Source organism: Embiotoca jacksoni, unplaced genomic scaffold (genome assembly GCF_022577435.1).
Source record: "Embiotoca jacksoni isolate LCO1_2020_lvr unplaced genomic scaffold, fEmbJac1.0.p SCAF_7, whole genome shotgun sequence".
Classification (NCBI taxonomy): domain Eukaryota; kingdom Metazoa; phylum Chordata; class Actinopteri; family Embiotocidae; genus Embiotoca; species Embiotoca jacksoni.
In genome coordinates this window covers 4,233,753-4,255,790 of record NW_027185425.1, presented here as the reverse complement: position 1 = coordinate 4,255,790, position 22,038 = coordinate 4,233,753, and the positions used below count along the sequence as shown (strand labels likewise).

Below are 22,038 nucleotides of genomic sequence, written 5' to 3'. Positions count from 1 at the left end.
TACTTTTACAAAAATCTTTGGAAAGCTGGTTCCTTAAACAGATGCACATGTCAGTTTATTAGGTTCAAGCTAAAACTGATGCAGTCTTAACAGTCCTGCAATAAGTCCTCCCGTCATGAAGATCATAATCGGTTTTAAATTAAATTGTCGAGGCATTGATTAAATTTGAGGGTGTAGTTTGTGTTGCTACTAATAGAGTCCACCCTTGTTGTTGACTAGGGTGGATACAAATTTTTGTGAGTCAACACCCATCAGTTTTGACACAAGACTGAATATTATAACTTTCCTCAAATTTAGGACCTTTCCTCAAATTTAGGACCTTTGCATCACACCACATCAGTTTTAGTCTCGTGTACCTAATAAACTGGAAACTCGGTAAATTACACGGGAGCAACACAAGTATTGTCAAAAGTGGTCAGGTTAATCTTTATTTCTACACTTACTACAAATTAAGAAATCAACAATATGCATTTATAGGTTTAGCAGCTACATGTCCTGCAACTAAATACTTGAACAATAAATTGAATTCCAACCTGTTATGGGCATAAAAGTACATCGTTATAAATGTGGATACCACGGGGTGTCTGTGGGTCTGAATTTAGGATCTCATATTTTTCTCGACACAAACGGTAAGTGCATTTCAGGATTTTTAATCCTGTAATTTCACAACACCTTTTCTGGGTCCAGGTTGCATTAATTATTTGATTATAACCAATAGAAATTAAATGTTTACGGACTGCAGAAGAAAAAAAAACAATTTATTTCAGGTTTTCCTTTCAATGTTTGGCCAAAACGGGTATTAAATTGCGGTCTATGAAAAGCATGAAACTTGCAGAAACCCCGGCATCGACGTCATTCCTGTCGGTTAAGTTACTTCAGCTCGGCGGTCTACAAAACCTGGAAATGCTGACAGAATTGAAACAGTGTGAAACTACAGCCGAGTTTAGTGGTTTAGTGAGGAAACCAGCGTGCAGCTGTGCCAACAATCTTGACGGATTACACTCCGTATCACAAGTACTGTACGTCTTAACAATAAATACTCCGTGGAAAGTGTTTCGGTGACCCCCCCCCCCCCATCCCCCACCGAGTTTGTCCTCAGAAATACGTGTGCTTTCTGTTGATGAGGAGGCAGAGCGAGGACAGAGACGCTCCCAGTTTGGAGGCCTCGCTGCAGGCCGTGGGCAGGAGGGTGTAGTCCTGCAGCTTCTGGAAGGCCTGCAGACACGAGAGAGGAAACTATTCACTCATCCAGACACACACAAACACACTCGTCATCACTGGCTGTGCACACGAGACGGGCTCATAAAAAGGAGCGAAGGAAGGGGGAAAAACTGCTTCACCAGCTGGAAACTTAACAGAACGGCACCACGTCAGATGATAACGCTTGCTGGCTTAAAAAGGTATCCATGTTATAATAGGATTTTTCTGTTTCTACGTTCCAAGTTAAAAGGGCAAATCCATTTACCAGTTTTCATATCTGTTATGACCTCGTTCCGCTACCCTGCTTTGGGAATAGAATTAGAACCAATACAGCATTTGCATTTTTTTTTTTATTAATTTTTTTTTATAGCGCACACAGCTTATAAAAGGGGCATTTAATTAGATTCTTATTGCACCTCAGTGCAAAATGAAACGGGAAAGGTGAGCGGCGTGTCCCGAATCCACATGACGCACTAATTCTAAGCAAGTTTTTATAAAAAATATAATCTCGTGTTCACACTGGACAAAATGGAAGTTACCTCAAAATATGGACACCAAATACTGTCGTTTTCTGAATGCGCGGTTGAGACACTGTTCTACAATTCAATAAAACCAAAAGTCAAATAAATTGTAAATGCTGGAGGAAGCAATGTCAGAAATCATAAACCCTGCTATTATAATGCCGCCCCGGCCGGAAGTCTTTTCCAGATTTCTAAACTTCTGTTCTGCCTCCTACTTTTTTTTTGCCAGTGAGGAAGTTCAGTGCGATGAGCAAGAGAACGACTTCACAAGACATTTCAGCTCGTGGAGCCAGAGAGGTAACCGTCAACTCGTACGGCAGTTTCGCATCGTGACGCGTCGCGAGACATTTCTGGAACGATCTCTGCTCAGATTTGCGTCAGTTTCAGAGAATTATCTGTCAAAAATCTCTCGTTTCCCACCGAGCGACGCTCAAGAGATGGGAACTAATAATTACACGTAGCGCCTTTCACTCTTGTACTGAAAGCCTCGTGTTCAAAATCTGGGCTGCTTATCATTACCGTGCCTGTGGGATTCAACATTTCTGGACCTGTACAAGGAACAAAAAGTCGGAAATGCTCGTCTTTAATTGCTGCAGTTTCAGTCGCGCGTCTTAAATCTGTCTCCAAATTCTGAGGTAATGAAACGGTAAATTGCAAGAGTACCCATTTATGCACATCAGTGCAAAAAAAACCAAAAAAACAACAACAACAACCGAGTCCTCAGCGGTACTCACAGAAACGCTCTCAGGACTTTCCTCCGCAGGCCTGTGCAGCAGGAAGTCCCGTTTGGACGGACCTTTAACGTAGATGCAGTTTGCTGCAGATTCCTCGGGGACGGTGAGCACTTCGTAGTGGTGATCAGTCAGCTGCTCCATCATCTGGAGACGCACACACACACACACACGGGAGGCAGGAGAGCATCTCATTGGACGTGTCGTCATGTTGTTATATTTCTGTTTGTATTTGGGTAAAACTGATCAAATATATTTGAAAACACTTCGGTGATGTCTTCATCAGAGACTTTATAGTCCCTCTCCTGGCATTGACTGAAGCCCTAAAAACTCATCTCTGCTAAAAAAAAAAAACAAAAAAAAATTACACATTCAGAAATTTGTTCCCAAAAAAACCCGAAATCCCCTCAAGCCTTAAAGTAGCTGACGTGTAGCTTTACACCTTTGCCTTCATTCAGTATGCGCGGCTCTATGAATATGCAAATGGGGCCCTGGATTCATCTCCACCCATCCCTTCACGGAAGGGGGGGGTCTTTAAATCTTCTCCTTTAAATCCTGTTTATCGTTGCTGGATTGGAGTGTACGGTTCATTTCAACCTGGCGTGGTTTTCCAACACTGTGTCTATTGTGGCTTTATGGGTGATGCCAACTTCACACTCTCCACCTATATTGTAGAGATTCAGGGAAACGGGGGAGTCACACAAATCGGTGTGTATGAAAAGACCCTCGCAGCTTTACGGGGAAAAAAAAAAAAAGGTGATTTTTACAAAAAATAATTTAAAACGTTGAATATAGACACAGAACTTTGCCTTCTGCAACGGCCATTTTTCTAACTGTATTCGGGGTCTCCATCACTTGACAGTTGACCTAATCGCGCGGCGTATTCATCCGAACGTCTAATTTCGGTGTTATTACTCTTGATCTCGCTGGCATGCGGCGGATGAATCTGCCGGGTGATTAGGTGCAGGGACTAGTCCCTCTGAAATAGGCCGTCACGTGCGACTCCACGTTTCCTCGAACCTCCGTAAAGTCGGAGGAGAGTTGGCACGACCCACGACGACGGCGGGGGGGGGGGGGGGGGGGGGGGGGGGACACACACCAGAGTTACCCTTCAACAATGTTTTACTTGCGCTTGAACGAGCGTCGGGGGGTGGACTTTTACCCGCAGCGTCTTCTTGGCGCCGTCGCTGTCGCTGATGATGATTGTGTCTGGCCCTCCCATGGAGCAGATGTTTTTCAGTCGGGCTCCTCCGCAGACGGGCACGGTGGACACGGCAAAGTCCTGAACGGAAGGAGGGCGAGAGGTTTAATTCGCAACGGTTCGGGGTCGCTCGTCGAAGTTCGCTCGGCCAAGCTCCTCCGGGAGAAAACCAACAAGTCTTATTTTTTCACGATTGGAAAAGCGCCGCGGGTTTGAACCGATGTTGGCACGCAGGCGCCGAGCAGATGTTCGCGACTCAGAATTTACTCATCCGTTCAAAAAAAAAAAAAAAAGACAAGGGAGCGGGTGAGGATGTCGATCTACGTGGCAAATATTGTAAGATATGAAAGAGGAATTTTCTGAATCAAAACTTAAGGAGGCCCAGAAAATGCGAGTTCAACTCCTCTGAAACGCGATACTGAGAATGTGACAAAACGGTCGGCCGACCTTCGTCTTTCATCCCCCGTTCGGCCCGGCTGAACTCACTCACCCACCCATCCACACCAATTCATAACAGACACACACGCACACACGCACGCGCGCGCGCACACACACACACACACACACACACACACAAAGACACACACACAAAGACACAGCACATTGAACATGAGACATTACGCGTACTGTTAAAACATGAGCGTGTCAAATGCACTTAGGGGAAGTGAGGGAATCGATACTGATGGGTGGGTCACGTAGAGCCGGAGGGAGCCGGCTGTGTGGTCTCCATTATTTGGCCGATGGAACGACCTCATTCATCACTGTTTACAGACAAGAATTCCCCAAATGCCATACAGCAAATGGCCACCTGCTCACTTTGGCAGCTGGGTCGGTTTTCCGACGACAATCTTGGCACCAAGTCCGTCTTTGCAGCACGGACTAAAATTTAAAAAAAAAAAAAAGTAAACTCTATTGATTAGTTTTGTGGTTTATTGATGAGATTCTGTTTGGATTTTAAGAAGCTCCACGTAAAGAAACACAGAAGTTCATTCCATAACCAGTAAATGTGATGTATGAACTTCCTTCTGCAGCAGCTGACTTTACAATCCCCCATTCAGTGCACGTAAACATCAACAATCAAACACTTGTCCCATTAAATGTATTCTCATTTAATCTATTTATCTACATACCATTTTTAATTTTTTTTTTTTAATTTAATAAAAGCATTTTTTTTGGCATATATTCAAGGTAGAAATTGACCTCTTTGCTATAGTAGTAAATTATTCCATCATGGTCAAAAGAAAGGTCTCAAAGACTTTTTATGCGTCTTTAATGTACAAAAGATGCCCTCAGTTATAATCATAATAAAAAGGGGGCTTTGAAGATACCTTCAGCAATTACGAGATAATAGCAGCGCTTAGAAATGTCTAATTTCACATATTTGTGTTGCGGATGTTGCGAAACAATTCCAGACCCGCATTTTACATGATCCCGTCTGACGTTTCGGTTAAAGAACAACTTCTGTAGAAGCCGGCATCCGCACTAGGGGGCGCTGCGGAGGGAGGAGGGATTAAACTGGCAACTTTCTCCCGATTGTATCATCCCCCTATGACGCAAAAGGAACATGCGGCTTGGTCCGCCCGGCTTCTTCCCTCCGGTGCTCCTTACCCTGAAAGTGTCAGCCAGCACCTCCGCCCCGCTGCGGTTGGTGTGCGAGGAGATGCCGACAAAGAACTCCTTCCCCGTGAAGAGGACGTCGCTGCCCTCCAGCGTGGCCCCGCCGGAGTCCCCGTCCTCACCCCCCATCTCCACCACGGTGAGGCGGAGCTCTGACATCACCCTCCTCACTGCCTCCACCTGAGGGAGGAAGACATGAGCAGCTTACCTCGGGGGTGGCGAGGATCCTTAGCCTGTAGTTTTATTACTGCTGGTAATCAATTTTACTGACGGAAACAGTGATTCAAAACTTTGTTAGTTATCTGTTGAGACTTTTCTTTTTTTTTTTTTTTTTTACAAGGTCACGTGGTAATTCAGCTAGAATTTAAAAATTCTAAATTTTTAAAGTGCCTCGTTGGTGCACTTAAAAAAAACCCTCAGAAAACTAATGTCTGAATAAAGTTTACCGTAAGGAACCCAGAAGGTCGCCTGAACATGTAGAAATGTAAAATTTGTCAACAGGCATGCGAATAACTCGGCATGGGTGAGGAATACATTTCCCTCTGCTAAATTAACAATGATGGAATATTTTCCTGGTTTTTAAAAAAAAAAAAAAAAAAAAAAAAAAAAAAAAAATCGAGCTGTTCTTTCATGAAAATTCCAACTTTCTCTAATATTACGACCAGATGACAGAGGCTGGTTCTTTCCATGGGACTTGCTAGGAAAATATGAGGCTATTTTAAGACCTCCAAAATAGTGTTAACAATTGTGAATTGGATATGAACCGTTTTAACAGTCTCCATATTGTTCCAAGGGTTTCTTTCCAGGGAACTTCCCGGGAAATTACAAGGACACTGCAGACCCGTCAAATAAAGCATTAGTGGAACGAACCTCTGGCATCCGCATTCACAGCTCAGCTGCCGAAAGACCATTACAATGGAAAAATCTACCGGGACAAACGATAAACCAAAAACATGGCGGCTGTGAAAAGGGACAGAGTAAATGGGATCTTTTCTCCTGTTGAAAATGTTTTCTGCAGGCTACTCTGAAGCTTCTGATGATTGCACCAACAGAGAACAACAAGGATCTGTTCGACGGAGACAATAACACAACTTGTCCACGTCAACAAACGGCTCGCTTAAACGGACAAAGTATTGGCTGCGAGGTCATTCTCATACCGCGTGAATCGAAGCCAAAGGCTAAAAGCGACAACACGTGCATCATGGAAGGATTAGGGGTGCAGAGGTGAGGTATTAAAGCCTTTTTGTTTTTTTTTGGTGTCTTTTCTTCTCGGCTGCCTTACCTCGCTGCGTCTCTGTTGTTTAAAGGGCCTGGTGATGAGCGCCGTGTCTCCCTGGATGACCGCCACATCCTCCATCCTCCAGCTCTCCGGCAGCGCCGGATCGGGGGGGATCTCGATGAGCTGCAGGCCCACCTTCTGCCTCAACGCCCCAGTCAGGCAGCCGAACTGACGCTGAGCTTTGGCCAGGTCCACCTCGACCTCCCCGCTCTCACGGCCGTCGCCCGCCGTCTTCCCGAAGGTCTCCGGGATGCCCCGCACCACGGCGTGGGTGAAACGGCCGTAAGGGCACATGTTGGCCATGGTTTAGACAATGTGGTAGCAAATATTGGTGCTCTGCCAAAAGATTTCAATGCGTTTGCTCTGCCGGGGAGACAAGCAAGAGGCAATAAAGAAAGAAAGAAAGAAAGAAAGAAAGAAAGAAAGAAAGGAAAAAAAAAAAAAAGGTGTGTGTTTGCAGCTTTCTCGAACTCTGGCTCGAAACAAAGCTGATGGTGCGAATTAGGAGGTCTGAGAGAAGAGGAGCATCTTCATCCCAGTCTCTCTGCTTCTTCTTTCATTAGAGCACTCCACCGTCTAACTCCTCCATCCGAATATGCCAAGAAGTGGAAAGCAAGATGATCCCAGCCTAAGACAGAAAAGAGATTGGGACATATCAACACTGGCAAAAATATCTATCGAGTTGAAGAGGTGAACGCCTGCATAAGTAGTCTATTGATTTTACATCCAAACACAATCCAATATGACACTAAAGAATTGTACTTGCGGTATTTGGAGTTTTGTTTGTAAGAAACACAAAACGTATGCCTCATTAACACATCCAAGGGCAGCTAAAATAACAGGAGAGGAGCACAGCTGAACGCAGACAAAAGGAGCATTGTTCAGCGACAGATTATGAGGAAACATTATTCAAAAGGCCCTCCAATATGCTCCACAGGCTTTTCACATTCGGGCAGTGGGGTTAGGTTTGGGACAATTGCCCTTTTATCATCTTCCCTTGTAACTCGCAGCAGTCGCCCACTGTGAGGCTGCAGAGAGAGAAAGAGAGACTTGGTTTCCCTCCACACAGGAAATCTTCTTCACAACTTATGCAACAAGTGCCGAGATATGATATTCATTTTTTTTATTTTTGACAAAAGGCAGCATATCGAGCATACTTACTTAGGCGCGGATACTAGTTTTAAAAGTTGTTTTTTTTGTTAAACTTTTATAATAGGCTACCTTCACAAACCACGGAGTTGTACTCTGGACATCCTTTATTAACATTTAAAGCACTTCTACCCTTTTCCTCGAGTTTGTCCAGCTGCGGTAGTTCAATAAAACAAACAAACAAAAAAAAAAAAACCAACCTCAGCCAGCACGCAGGACAAAACACATTGAGTTGCACCGCCCAGCAGTTCAGAGCTCTTCCCAAGTACTTCAGCTGATGTTCCACATCTTTCTAACGGAGGGGGTGGGAAAACCATCAACCAGCACCCGGCGCAAAGTCTCGCAAATAACAGGCACAAGGCGGGCATTCAGGTCTGCTTACCTGTTCTGCGCGTTGCGTATCCGCGCTCGGCCGCGTTTTCCTCGGTTTAATTCAATTTCCAAGCCAGCGCGCAGTTCCCGTTACTCCATCGCTCCCCTTCTTCTCTAACCCCAAACGGAGTCCAGACGGCGCGCGTGTCCACGCGCGCGTGTCCGGCGACGCGTTTCAAAATAAGACAAAGGCGGGTCAAATTTGACTTGAAATGTGTAACGTTGCACCTCGTCCCGCTTTATTGATTTCAGGAGCTGATGTTATAACCTCAAAAAAAAAAAAAAGTACGGGTGAGCCATAAACAGCGAAAACAAAAAAAAAAACAAAAAAAAACAACAACATAATGTTGCCCGTGATGCTCTTATTTTCTAAGCCGTTCCACTAAACTTCCGGTCGTCTTCATGTGTATTTATCTTAATTGACACAGCTCTCCCACCCTTTCATCCCCCCCCCCCCCCCCACACACACACACACATCCTGCCCGGTTTCAATCAACGTTGATTTGAGGTACCACAGCCTGTTCTTTTTCAATTCAATTCAATTTGATTTAAATACTGCTATAATGGATATATTTTTTGGCTTTCTGTGCTGAATTATATATTGCAAGTTATAAGTAAGACAAACATACTGTAGAGTTTTTTATTATCTTCGAGCTCATTGATAAAGCACAGTCAAAACAATAAGCCAAACGTAATTTCGTCACATGACAATTATGCTGTTATTTTATTGAACAAAAACAAACAAATAAACAGTAATAAATAACTTTGCTATTGAAAACTGGCATTAGCACAACTGACTATAATACTAAAGCTAATGCTAGCTCTTAGCCCAATTTATAATGTGTTAACTAGCATTGATAACTACTAACCAATACAGATTGGTTAAATTGAACTTTTTCTGGCAAAAGTTTGGTCATGCCAACTGTCAGCAGTTTTTTTCAGGTGGCAGTAAACGACAATTGTGTGGGCTTCACACTGGCATTAACTAATAAGTAATGGTTTAACATTAGCTGTCTATTTTATTAGGAAAATGTCAGCATAAATTAAGGCCTCGACTCATAAAATCCCTGCTTTTGCCACACGGACTCTCCTTTGTGTTAAGACACTGCTTTAATGGCAGATTTGGGGTTTTTCTAGGATTAGGGACTCTTTCCCATCCCGGGTTAATCTTGATGAATTGTTTGTAAATGCTCATCAGTGCTCATGCCTGTGTTTTAGTCATAAATGTAGACAAAGACTGTCTGCATTGAATCAGAGTGTTCAAAGTCACCAGGATTAAGGGATATATGCTGTATTACTGAGCTATCTTTGTTTGTGTCTGCGTGACATGGCAAAAAAAAAAAGAAATAATCTGGCTTTTCCTGAAAAGTGGGTCAAGTGATGTGGTTGTGGGATAAACGGGCTGCCTGGTCAGACACCAGAGGAAATCAGAGAATTGCACGAGTTTGTGTGCATAAATGGTCGCATAAAAGACTTTTTGACTCAAGAGGCTGCACAATATTTCCTTCTAGCGAGTAGATTGAGTTACTGCAGCAGCAAGTAGAGTCAGAGATGCTGGCGACGAAGGCGAGTAAGGACAGAGTATGTCTCCAATGTGACGAAAACGAAAGGCAAAGAGACAGAAATTTTGAGGTGGATGTAATGGCGGAGGGATGTGCAGAGGGATGGAGGATGGGACGCAGAGGGCACAGACAGGATTAAAGAACACCATCTGTCCACTGGGATCCTTCAGCCAGCACACAAAACATCCACGTCAAATATAGCATCAACACCGTCCACGAAAACATCCTCATTCACATAAAAGATAGAAAAATAGAGGCAATTTTGTGTGTTTTAGTGAGATGCAGAAGTTAAGACCCGGCCCTATGATGGTTTTGCAGTTTTTACCCTTAAATGCATTAAAAATGTATTTAATTATAATTCAGGTGTGTATTTTTAAGTTTTAAAGCCTGCAACTACAATAATACTTATTTTTTGCAAACATTTTGAATATTATTTTTAAAACTAAAAACAAGCAGTACTTTTTTAGTTCCTGCAGCTGAACTATGGATATAAAATACTTTTATTCAACAGTAGTTTTAGGGTTTCATTTTGCAGGATGTGTTCTAATTCTGAAGATAATCCAAAAGAACAACAGTACATCTGAGGATAAAAGGACTGACAAGCAAATCATAAAAACGTCAATGCCCTCAATGTACAACAGAGCAGCAACCCTTTGCACCAAACTCTATTCAAAAAAAAAATCTATGGTTTTAAAAAGCACGACAAGCCATAAATTCTTGACGACATTTATGTCTCGTCAAAGCCGGTAGATCATTTCTGCCTACAACATTTAATCCTGATTAATAAAAGTAACCTGTGCTTCAAATATACAAGGGAAATGAAAGGCAACCCTGCAGGAGTCCAACGTTTCCTGGCAGTTTTTTTTTTTTTATTATTATTTTTTTGGGGGCGGGGGGGGGGGGGGGGGGCGCGCTTGTGTCTCTGTGCTGTGTAATTAATCAACGGGTAAACAGCTTATTCAGTCTGAGCCCACTTGGCTCACTCCATCACAAGACTGCTGTCAGCAGACCGTCCTGCATGCTGCCCTCACGGCTCCTATTACGGATAATTCAGTTAAACTGCTGGCGCTCCAGCTCACTGAGTCTCTGTCTCTGACAAGCTGACTTTCTTTCTCGGTTTATCTGCTGACTCTTTCTGAGCTGTGCTGACTTTATTGGTGTCTCTTCTGACTTCTCTCTCAGCATCTCTACAGTGGCTGCTGCATCATGCAAATACCCATTTCTTTTTTCTTTTTTTTACTGTAATTTCAATAAAGGCCAGTATTTCTGACAGTACAATTGTAGAATTTTAACACAACGTCATGAGTACAGATTTGCTGAGCCCCAACCAAACTTTGTGAAGTTTTCTCAATATTTGATAAACAAAACCACAACATTTCTTAATTTCATCATTTATCTGAGTTTAAATGAATGTCTCCACATTATGTTCAACGGTGTTTTTAACCCTTAAAGAGCCCAGGTTCCTTTTCTTAAATGTGTTTGCCACTTTCTATCACAATTTCAGTCTTTGGGCGGCACGGTGGTGCAGTGGTTAGCACTGTCGCCTCACAGCAAAAAGGTTCTGGGTTCGAATCCGGTCCTGGGCCTTTCTGTGAGGAGTTTGCATGTTCTCCCTGTGCTTGCGTGGGTTCTCTCCGGGTTCTCCGGCTTCCTCCCATCATCCAAAAACATGCACCTCAGGTCTGTGGACTGTGCTGACAGGTCATCATTGTAAATGAGAATTGGTTCTCAATTGATATTACCTGGTTAAATAAAGGTCAAATTAAATTAAATTTGTGTAGCACTTTTTAAACTTACATGGTAGCACACATGAAGCCTATGAAGTATAATGCCAGACAAGCAAAACATGTGAAATATGACCCAGTGCCAATCATTTTCTTTCAGCAATAATCACTCACGATACCATTACAGAACAGCTAAAAGTTGTTTATATGCATAAGTACAGGAAAAATAGTCAGTTTATATGCAAAGTAGCAACTAATTTGGGGGCTTTTTCACTGAAAGCTTGTGCTTTTAATCAATGTAAATATAATGTTTTATGTTTCACAGACATAAATGAGATGTGGGCAAGCCCCACATCATATCGTGTTACATAAAATCGTATTACTGTAAGTAAAGCGTGCTCAATGTATTTTCTAGGTCTTTTGGACTAAAACCGGTGTAATATTATTAATATGCACGCACCTGTTCCCCTATCAAAACAAATATCAGTCAGCTTCATCATAAAATATGAAGTCTTCATGTCATTAGGTCCCCATACTGCCAGAAATTTTACTGACTTTGATGTCTTCAGTCCTGACTGAGAACTATGAATACCCCGTTTGAAGTGAGGTCAGCAGCTCTACTGCACATCAACACTTCATTTTCTCTCTTTCTCTTCTTCTGTTAGTTTAATCAATGAATCGCTGAGTATAGACTGTCTGGTCTCACTGAGTTTCATATAAACATGACCACTGATTCAATGCACGATATAAATCTTAATTTTGGTGTGGCCAATGTCAGCTGTCCACAATTACGTTTCCAAATCAAATTAGTTTCAGGGAGGAGACGCAAACAACAATCTCGACAACACAAGGAGGTCAAGAGTGAGAAAAACTTGAAAAAATTTAACTAAAGAAGGTACATTTGATCAAATTTGAAAATACAGAAAGAAGTCGGGAGAAATTTAATTTGGGAATGAACCAGGGGGCGTTTCACATCAAGCAGTTAGAGTTGTAACGTCCTGGGAGAGGATTTCTTTCGTGCTATAGCTTGAAAAGTTGACTGAGGAACTTTTAAGGACTTTTCAGGAAGCATCATGCCTCGTTCACGACTTCTGATTGTTCTCCTGTGTTGTCTTCCTTTGGCAGGTATGTACAACAGATAAATAATAGTTGTCAGTTACTTTACTGAGTCAAGTCATTCAGAAAATCTTTTGAAAGATTTGTGAAACCTTTGTAATACTAACTAATTTGTTTTTCTTTAAGGAGAGCTTCAAATTTTTTTCATCTAAGAACAATATGCAAGTGCTCATGTGACCATTGGAACTGCCTTAAGTAAACTTATTACTGTTCATACTGGTCACTGTGAATGTTACATGGTAGATTTGAACAGCTCGGGCTGCAGAAGCCTTTGATAAGAGATAATAAGAGAAATAATGCAAGTATTCTGACAACTTTAGTTATTTTACCAATAAGAATTTTGAATGCAAAACATATGAAGAGTTGACGTGACCTTTTGTTCTAGATCGAAGGTGTAGTGCAGGACTAAATTAATATCTGTTACATTCCCACTCTTGCAGAGTTCACAAAATGCTGATTTAGCTTTTCACCACAAGACAAATCTCTATTTCACAATATACAGTTTTTAAATCTCGTGTCTGGTGAGACACTCCCACACATGAATGCATACTGGGCATGCTCGATGGGCAGAAAACTGAAATTCCAAAATAACAAAATAATCTTTGAGGTCCTTTAGAAAGTGCCTCTATTACCACGTTTGTCCACCAGGGAGCATCAACAACTTTTTTCTTTAACTATAAAATGTGTACATATCTTCTATAAAAGTCCAATTATCAAACTTTTTATTTTTAGTTTTGTGTTTTTACTTTTTAAAATCTATTATCTGTTTATACAATATCAGATTTTTCTATTGTTGGAATTTGCTTCAGAATTTCACAATCGATGGTACTTTACTCAAAGTTTTCTAATAATTTGCTATTGTGTCCCTCAGCCTCTTTGCACTGTTACACCTGCCTGTTTCCAGCCATCTCTCCTGTGGACTGCTTAAAGCTTCCTATGGAGTGTCCGGCCGGGCAACGCTGTCTCTCCAGTGTAGCAATGGGAAGACGAGGTGAGGTCCAGATCCGTGTGTGTGAAAGGGGTTTATTTATGTTTTTGCAGATGAGATTATAGTCTGAGGGTCTGAAAACGATGGTCAGAAACTGCCCAAAAGAAAACTCGTCATATAAAAGATTGTCTGGGAACAGATTGGAGAAATGCACAGTACAGTCTGCATGTGCTAATGCTATCTGTTGTTAATTGATCCAATCTTTGACCTCGTGACAACTGTGATTTGAAATCCTGTGTACTGGTCAGTCCTGTAAAGGTACCCAGAAAACTCTCAAATCTTCACACAGACTAATGCATAAATAACTGTTTTAGGTTATAAACATTTTCAGATAACTTCGTAATCTGTCCTCTTACAGAGCCAAACAATACAAATAATAGAATTGTCTAAATATTTGCAGACTGCACAGTCTGGCGTCTGTCTGTGTTGCTGCTGCAGATACTAAAATAAAAACGCTGCCTGGTTTTCAAGACCCGATTTTTTTTATGGTGACCTAAATATAAAAACACAAAACAAAACAAAAGTATGACTCAGCAAATGAGACCTGAACACCATTTCTTATCAGTCCAGTTGTCAGCTCACTAATGCCTGTGATGCCATCAAATTATCTCCAAAAATAACTCTCTCAGGCTATTTGGGTGGGACATAACATTCACTGCGTCTCATCAGAGGATGGCATGCCCATAAATACTCACATAGGGAGGAAAGAGGAAAATAAAGAAAAGAGGTCACATCGACGTCAAATGTTACATTCTTGCCTGCACAGTCTTCATAATAAAATATATTTATTTAGAATTCAGATTTACTGCCTGTTATGAAATGAAGAAAGCAGAAATGTGGCACAAAATTTCACTAACCGAAGCAAAATTCACCAGTTTTGTATGGAAGCAAAAGAAGGGCCAAAATGGCTTAATGTTTCAATTTAAATAACACCAGATTTAAAGCATAAAATACAAAATACACCTAATTTTATGATGTTTAGATTCCCCACGCAATATATTCCTATATTTATTAATGTTTCCAAGATTGGATCCTTTTTCAGGAAAGTCCTTTAATTCAAGACCTTCAGATGCCAATAGTTTTGAAAGTCCTCTCTCCTCTCACAGGCTCACTACAGCTGTCGATGTACGAGAAGAGCTGCGCCATTCCCTCCCAGTGTGGTCGGAGCGGACAGAAATACGCCTCGGGCGTCTTCTTCAACTACACCAGCGTCTGCTGTGATACAGACCTGTGTAACGGGGCCGTGTCTGTTGCTGCCCTCAGCTGGGGAGGAGTGGCACTCTGCCTGCTGCCGGCACTCAGCCTCCTGCTGCCCTGAGCAGCAGAGGTGATGACGAGATGGAAAATCAAGGAAAATGATTGGAGATTTTTTTTTAAAATATATATATATATATATATATATATACAAAAATGCTCCAAACAAGGTTTAAAAATTTCCATTTTCAAAAAGAAGTGAATGATAGTAGTAACAATAGTAGTAAAAATCTGTCTGTCCAATATTTTCCTGCAGATTGGAGCCAAAGGCAACGTGCTAGAAAGAAATACACTATTTCAAACATGCTTTGATCAAAAATCGAATTTGACCCTTTGAGCAGTGTTTGCCAAACATTTTAACCTGTGGAGCCTAAATCACGTAACATCAGATCCTCTCAGTATTTCATTTGATTTAAAGGAAAAAGAGCATTATTAAAAAGATTAGAGAACAATCAGAAGAACAATATACATTTTCTTTCCTTTATATACTTTAATTAGCTTGTGAATCTTTGAATTGTTGAGTGCGGAATAAAAAAAAGATGAAAAAAAGATTGAAATGAAAATGTCATAAAAATACAATCCCGAAAATTATAATCACTAAAAACAATGGACTATTAGCCTGAAATGACATTGTTTGAGTCTGTCTATTGAATTACAGTGATGCCACTTAAAGGAGATGCCTCCTCAGTTTTCTGCTTGCCATTGGTGCTCTAATTTAGATGCATTTACTTTGTACACGTTTCTTTAGAAAGTTTCTGTATTCGACAACATGTTTTTTGTGGCTGCTGTCTGAGATTCAAATGTGTTGCTTATATTAGAATAGAAATTACACACCTTTGTGGCTGTTTCAATATTTTTACCCTCGAAGAAGGTTGAAAAATAAAACACATCAGTCACCGATTGATTTAACATTAAGATATTTTATTGGGACATTAATAAATGTGTCTTTGTAAGCACTTTGAAGTACAAAATAAATCAGCTGTGCTATTAGTTTGATTGTCTTCATTGTCGATTTAAACCTACTGGTTTAGAGTCCACACAAGTATTTTTATCCTGTGGACTCTGAAGTTCAGCTGCTTTTGACTACATGGCTGCAAACAGGATAAGAAAAGACAAAAAAGGCCGAACTATTTGCAAGGAAATGCGGAGGGGAAGGTAACGAAGTGAAATACATATAATATGGGTAACAAAGCACGTACATGACAGAAAGAATAAAAGAAGAGTTTAAACAGTGAAGAGAAAAACAAACTACGCAAATGAAATTAAATGAATTTAGCACGTTAAATGGTCCCTGAAATTGCATCAAATCCTACAAATAGAAGCGAAAAGCTCTTCTTCCACACTTGCCGAGAAGAAATACTAAAACTGAAATTATTCAGACTCGATCCCTTTAAACATTGGTCCACTTAAAAAAAATAGATGAAAACAATTCAGTCGAGTAAAATACAGCATATCTCTTTGATCAACACGGGGGGAGGTTAAGGTGCGGGATTAAACTTCTGTAGAAAAATAACCAACTTTTCTCACACTGTATCTCTAATATCATCAAACTAAAAGATTGTCTTTTTAAGTCTGTTTAAATTGCACTTGGGTTTATTTATTTTAACAAGCTTCACACTGATCTGAGAGACACAACACATAACGAGGCCGTATTGATCTCACGACTAAGACGTTCACACGACTACCTTTAATGCGGACAGCTGCTGTAAATGTTCAGTTGCCTAGTGCCTTGCGGTTGATAAAATCCTCAACACAAGCTGCTACTAATGTCTGACAAGGCGTGTAATTAGTTCCAGTTTCTCCCTGTGAGTTTATTTCAAGTCACTTTAATGGGAACTTAAGACTGGTAGACCTTCAGGACAGTAAACTGTCTCTGAGGATACACAGCTTTGAAAGGATAGGGCTGGTTCTAGTTTGGTTTTTTTACTGTCAACAAGTCCCCATGAAAACACCAAACTGAACTCGGCATTCAATGTGACAGAATTCAATTCAATGTACGCCAGCATTTTGAAATAAAATGTTGTTTTCCCTACGGTACCGTAGTTGTCGTAACCAAGTACGGAGATATTCTGCATTTGACATGAATAAGAGAGCTTTATTTGGCTTTATTGGGCCGAGACAGATTAATGAAGGAGCTTCACCTCCTCATCCTCACTCTCCTGTCATACACGACGGGCAGAAGAAAAAAAAGAAACCGTTGGCAGCAGGCCCTATCAGCGGATCACAAACAGGCTTGCTAATCTCGAATAATCCTTCACGCCTGCTGAAAGGGGAAGCCCGAGTCTATTGAAACAGTTTCCTGTCTCTGTAACTGTTTTCGTTTCCCTACAGCGAGACCCGGTCTGCACCCCCTCCCTCTCTGAGGTGCACTGCGAAGAATAAAACGTTGTTACACTTAAACAGAGGTTGGCTTTAAAAAGAAAAACGGTTGTAATTCCTTACTATATATAAAAGGGCTTGTTCCCTCTGTAATGAAAATTAATTTCACGGACAAACCACAGAAGACTATTTGGCAGCTGAGCTGGTGCTGGTGTGTAAATGGCATTTCCTCAACCAGGAAAAACACGAGTTGAATCAGCCTGTGAGGCTCGCAAGGTACTAGTGAAAGTTTGTTCTGGTAGGCAGCTTTGTGTCGGCTAAAATGAAACACTGAAACTTTTAAGGACGTACTGTAGCGAAGAGTCGAGAGGAACGGGAACGAGAAGCATCGGTGTGTTTCTACTGATGGTGTCACTGTACACAAGCAAGGCTGTAGTTAAACGCAAGTGAAAATGTTCACGTGTGCGTTACTGCAAGCAACATGGCCGACAAGTCAGCATGATGTTCTTTCGTTTCCAAGAGAACGCGTGATATGTGGACAGTGGACATTGTTTTTTTTAGGGTTTTTTTTTTATGTCAGCTTCTCGACTCGCGCGTTTTCTTGTTTTCCCGCTGACGTGCTGATTCACTTTGAGGTGAGAAAAAAAAAAAAAACTACAAAAATACAAGTGAGTGTGACGATGCTGGAGCAGCTCCAATCTTATGAAGGGTGATGTTATCATATTAATCTGAGAGAAACTAACGACCGTGTTGCTTGCAAAGTGACTGCTCGCGAGTAAGTGTGTTTGTTTTGTGTGTTTTTGTTTTTGTATGCTGTTCTGCTGGTTTAGTCTCCTCCTACTTGAGCGCTTTAGCTACAGAGGAGTAGGCGATGTGGATCTCGTCGTCGACCGGGCAGGTGGAGGCGAACTCATCCCGGGCGTACGCAGCGTTCAGGTACCTCCACAGGTTTGTCAGCGACTGAGGGATGCTGAAGTTTCGGTATTTCAAACACACCACCTGGAGAGGGAGAAAAATATAAAGAGTTTGAGAGACACAATCAAAAAGCTGAACATAAAAAAAAAAAAAGAAAAAAAAAAAAGGAGTCAGCCTGATAATCTGTTCATGCCCGTGCTGCGCTGCTTTAAAACCGAAGATACCTTCATGATGTGGAGCTTCGGCAGCAAGTTGCAGTCCGCCAGAGTAAGCTCTTGGCCGTCCAGGAAGGGACGGAGCGAGGAAGTGACCTCATCGGCGCTATTCTCATCAATCTCGTCAGGAAGTGGGGAACCGAGGTAGTCGTCCAGCTTCTTCAAAGCCTTCAGCAGGCCTTTCTCTAGATCTGGGCACACAGAAAACACTCAAGTACCACGTGTAGTTACAGCTGGAGAGACGGTTTGTTTAAAGTGGATGAAATAGATTTTGCTTTAAAAAAAAAAAAAAGTACCGATTGGATTCGACAAATATGAAAAATCTTAACCAACAGTAGTAACGTTTGCAATGAGATCAGAGTGTCTGAACACACGGCAGCAGGTGACCTGTTTACACTGAGGCAGAGAAGCTCACAGCATAATGTTATTAACAGACGCTCCCTGCTGGTTTTCTGTCCATCAGACAAAAGACAGAAGGAGCTCTGCAGGCAACAAATACAGGAAATACCACCAAAAAAAAACCCAAAAACCAGGTCATGTCATAAACATAAAAAACAAAGTCTGGATGAAGCAGCAAGTTGTATTTTAGACTCAAATTACACTTCTGATTGGAGCCGACTTACTTTCATTGGTCTGAGGGTTGGAGTTCTTGACGTAAGCGGAGAACTTGGAAAAGACGTCCATGCCTGCTGTGTTGGACTCTGGGTTACGAGCTGCCAGACGGGGATATCTAAACGACAGAGATCAATGACTAATCACGTAACAAAAACGTCACAATGAATTAACCTCGATTAATGGTGGATGACACAAAATCTACAAGGCGGGTACAAAAAAAAAAAAAAAGCAAATCAAAGCATTTAAGGAGCTGAAGTTTAAAGTTTCATATTTTTGCTTGAAAAATAACAATCATCAGTCGAGATGACTTCAGCTCTAAAATAAAACCGACAAAATGTGTTTGAAGCAATTACTTTGGTGGGCAGAGATTTTCCTCCAGGAACTCCTCGATCTTGTTGGTGTCAGTTTTCACCTCGCTGCCGTAGAGCAGGAAGGGAGGCTGAGCACCCGGAGCCAAGTCCTTCAAGATGTCTGGCTTCCTGAAGGTGGACGAGAGAAGTCCGAAAAGACAGACGGAGGAGAGAGTAAATCAAACGGAAAAATAAAACAGTGGGAGAGGGATGGAAGAGAAGGGAAGGAGGACGAGAAGAAAACAGGAAATGACTCATGCTCGCCGCTAAAACGTGTCAAACTTCCACAATGACCAAAGCCACAAATCTCAATGAAATACGCCCCCCTTTTTTTTTTTTATTTTTTTAACTGCAGGTTGCTCTGGAGCTTTTAAACAGTAGGTGGGCATTCTGCTGTTGTACCGGTACAAAACTGCAAAAAAAGACAAGGAAAAAAAAGGACACAAACACGTGGAAGTGTTTTCACCTCTTCATATCCACTGTGGTGACATCAAAGGTGACTCCCTTCAGCCACAGCACCATGAAGAGGCGCTGAGAGAAAGGACAGTTTCCGATGCTCTGACCATCGCTTCCTGCCTGCCAAACAAAAACAGAAAAGAAATATCACGTTGGGCACCTTTTTCTAATTTTTACTTTTTCCATATAGTAACGCTTATTATTTGTTCACGTTATTTGATTTGAAAAAAAAAAAAATGCCCGTTATAATATGCCACAGACAAAAGGTTTTCAAACGTCTGGTTGTTTTCTGATCAACTGTCCAAAATGAAAGGACACAGTTCACTATCATCGCATGACAAATAAAAGCATAAAATCCTCAAATGTAAGAAGCTGGAAACAGCCAATGTTGACATTTTCCCTAAAATGATGATAAAATGATCACACAATTTTCCTTTTTTTTTTTTCTCACCATAGCAGCACATATGACAGTGAGCCATGCTGCTGCTACTTTGCAGTTTTTCAGTTGAAATTTCTATTTTTTAAAATAAAAGATAAATGAATAGATGGGAAAAGAAATAACATGTGCCCCTGAGCAGTTCGCTATTGAACTAAACTGCAAAGTCAACTCATTCTCATTGTTGATCACCCTTAGGGATATTTTGTTGATAAAATTACAACAATTATGAGCATTGTCTCCACTTTCCACATGGTTTATGCACCAAATATTGCACTTAGTAATCAATTAAAGGAGGAAAATAGTCCAAAAAGAAAAAAAAAATTGCAGCCACACGTTTCATTCTTGTATTGCAGTAGACCTCTAAGCTGCTCAGGAAATGATCAAACAGCTTTAAAACGTGCCTTGTGTGTCTGCACTGCAGGATTTCCAGTTATATCCGTATTTCCTGAAAATGTGGCCTCTCAACTCTTAGGGCGGTTACAGCAAATCAGGCGGCTGTGTGTATATATATATATATATATATATATATATATATATATATATGTATATATATATATATATATATATATATATATATATATATATATATATATATATATATATATATATATATATTTACCACTGTCCATGTGTAACTATAGTTTAAGAGGTTGACTGGAAACCAGGATTTAGAGAAGTTAGAACAGCATCTTTCACCCATGAAGAAGAAGAAGAAAAAAAAAAGCAGTGGGAGGGAGGCACATGTTCACGGTCACACAGAGGAATCATTATGTGTGAGTGGAGGCAGACAGGCATACTAGTTTTATTACAGTATGTTTTTTGGTGCAAAGAAAAAAAAAAAAAAAAGGGATTAACCTGCTTGGCCAACATACTAAATATAGATTAAAGTCGGCTGCCCATTATCTTAATGTGAATTTAATTAGATAAGTCGTTTATAAGCCTGATGAGTCAGCAGAGTGACATGAACACTATAACTCTTGAGTGTGATTTCAAACTTTAGGTCCGGTTTAAGGGCACTGTAGATGCCAGAGATCTGTGATCAGCTCATAATAGTAATATGCTGATGAAATATTGAGATGAGACGCGAAAGCAGCAGCGCACGCGTCTCCGCCCGCTAAATAAACTCACGTCACATAATGTCTCCGTCCCAGCGTCATTTTCTGGCTGGGTGTGATTTTTTTTTTTTTTTTTTTTTTTCACCATTCAGTCGCTTACCTTCACAAAAAGTTCAACTCGGGGCTGATTTGCGTCGCTCATCTTCACCCTGCCGCTGCACAAAACCTTTGAGGGAGGGAAGACAGAGGAGGAGGGGGGGAGTGGAAAGAAAAAAAAAAAAAGTTTGGAAAATGACGCTGAATTACCCCACAAAGTTACAATTTCTGAGCCGAGAAACTGAGAGCGCAGCGCGGGCAGCCGAGCCCATCTTCCGCTCCAACAAACGACTAAACGAGACACCGCGGCAGCGACACAAGGCGACAGGAAACTTTTCACAAAGCGAACCTGAGCGTGCTGGAAGCTCCAAAAGTGGAAATGTAGCGAGTTTGGAGTCTCCAAGCCTCAAAACCTCACAGTGCTGAAAGTTGTCGCCGCTTGGTACTTTTCTCCTCCTCCCAGTTCTTCTTCTTCTTCTTCTGCTGCTGTTTGTTGCCTTGTATGACCGTGCAGCTGCAGCTACACACTCATCATCATCATCATCATCATCATCATCGCAGCGGCTCCTCCGTTTCCTGCATGACGGTGCTGTGCGTGACGAGCCGCGCTCTCAGCGAATAAAGTGGCGTTCGAGGCTCGAGAAGCGCGCAGCGGCTCTGACGCGACGGAGGAGGAAGAAGAGGAAGTAGACGGAGAAGCTTGCGAAGACGAAAGTACGGTCGCTTCGTTCACGTTCAAGCTTTTTGTGACACAGAAGGTTTCCTGAGGAAAAGCCATGTTGTCGTCAGTCACTGGGGAATTATGTGAGGCTTCGTCAATCAGTTCAATGAATTCAATTTAATTTTTTATTTTTTATTTTGAGT

The 22,038-nt window shown here is 41.4% G+C and overlaps 3 protein-coding genes across 3 annotated transcripts; 1 reads left to right on the top strand and 2 right to left on the bottom strand.

The window, feature by feature from the left end:
- Window positions 1–62: 62 nt before the first annotated feature.
- Window positions 63–8,177, bottom strand: ddah2 (DDAH family member 2, ADMA-independent). Its single transcript, XM_069176482.1, has 6 exons — window positions 8,081–8,177; window positions 6,553–7,177; window positions 5,262–5,450; window positions 3,615–3,734; window positions 2,456–2,599; window positions 63–1,215 (listed from the first exon to the last, which is right to left on the bottom strand). Exons 2-6 carry the CDS (start codon window positions 6,850–6,852, stop codon window positions 1,096–1,098), a joined length of 873 nt encoding a protein of 290 aa, XP_069032583.1. The 5' UTR covers window positions 6,853–7,177; window positions 8,081–8,177; the 3' UTR covers window positions 63–1,095.
- A 4,252-nt stretch (window positions 8,178–12,429) lies between these two features.
- Window positions 12,430–14,778, top strand: LOC138214696 (prostate stem cell antigen-like). The gene is made up of 3 exons (XM_069176471.1): window positions 12,430–12,481; window positions 13,344–13,463; window positions 14,567–14,778. The coding sequence occupies exons 1-3, from the start codon at window positions 12,430–12,432 to the stop codon at window positions 14,776–14,778; spliced, it is 384 nt and encodes a 127-aa protein (XP_069032572.1).
- An 840-nt stretch (window positions 14,779–15,618) lies between these two features.
- On the bottom strand, window positions 15,619–21,768 carry clic1 (chloride intracellular channel 1). Its single transcript, XM_069176507.1, has 7 exons — window positions 21,524–21,768; window positions 21,239–21,304; window positions 19,595–19,704; window positions 19,132–19,257; window positions 18,787–18,893; window positions 18,173–18,354; window positions 15,619–18,032 (listed from the first exon to the last, which is right to left on the bottom strand). The coding sequence occupies exons 2-7, from the start codon at window positions 21,278–21,280 to the stop codon at window positions 17,871–17,873; spliced, it is 729 nt and encodes a 242-aa protein (XP_069032608.1). The 5' UTR covers window positions 21,281–21,304; window positions 21,524–21,768; the 3' UTR covers window positions 15,619–17,870.
- Between the last annotated feature and the right edge of the window lie 270 nt (window positions 21,769–22,038).

Bases quoted from the DNA above. Each gene is read 5' to 3' on its own strand.
- LOC138214696 (XM_069176471.1), top strand. From the start codon at position 12,430: ATGCCTCGTTCACGACTTCTGATTGTTCTCCTGTGTTGTCTTCCTTTG. The intron at 12,482-13,343 runs GTATGTACAACA...TGTGTCCCTCAG, and splicing joins GTGTTGTCTTCCTTTGGCAG to CCTCTTTGCACTGTTACACC. The intron at 13,464-14,566 runs GTGAGGTCCAGA...CTCCTCTCACAG, and splicing joins TGTAGCAATGGGAAGACGAG to GCTCACTACAGCTGTCGATG.
- clic1 (XM_069176507.1), bottom strand. From the start codon at position 21,280: ATGAGCGACGCAAATCAGCCCCGAGTTGAACTTTTTGTGAAG. The intron at 19,705-21,238 runs GTAAGCGACTGA...TTTGTTTGGCAG, and splicing joins GAGTTGAACTTTTTGTGAAG to GCAGGAAGCGATGGTCAGAG. The intron at 18,033-18,172 runs GTATCTTCGGTT...CTCCCTCTCCAG, and splicing joins CGAAGCTCCACATCATGAAG to GTGGTGTGTTTGAAATACCG.
- ddah2 (XM_069176482.1), bottom strand. From the start codon at position 6,852: ATGGCCAACATGTGCCCTTACGGCCGTTTCACCCACGCCGTGGTGCGG. The intron at 5,451-6,552 runs GTAAGGCAGCCG...TTCCTCCCTCAG, and splicing joins AACAACAGAGACGCAGCGAG to GTGGAGGCAGTGAGGAGGGT. The intron at 3,735-5,261 runs GTAAGGAGCACC...CCTTCCGTTCAG, and splicing joins TGCTGGCTGACACTTTCAGG to GACTTTGCCGTGTCCACCGT.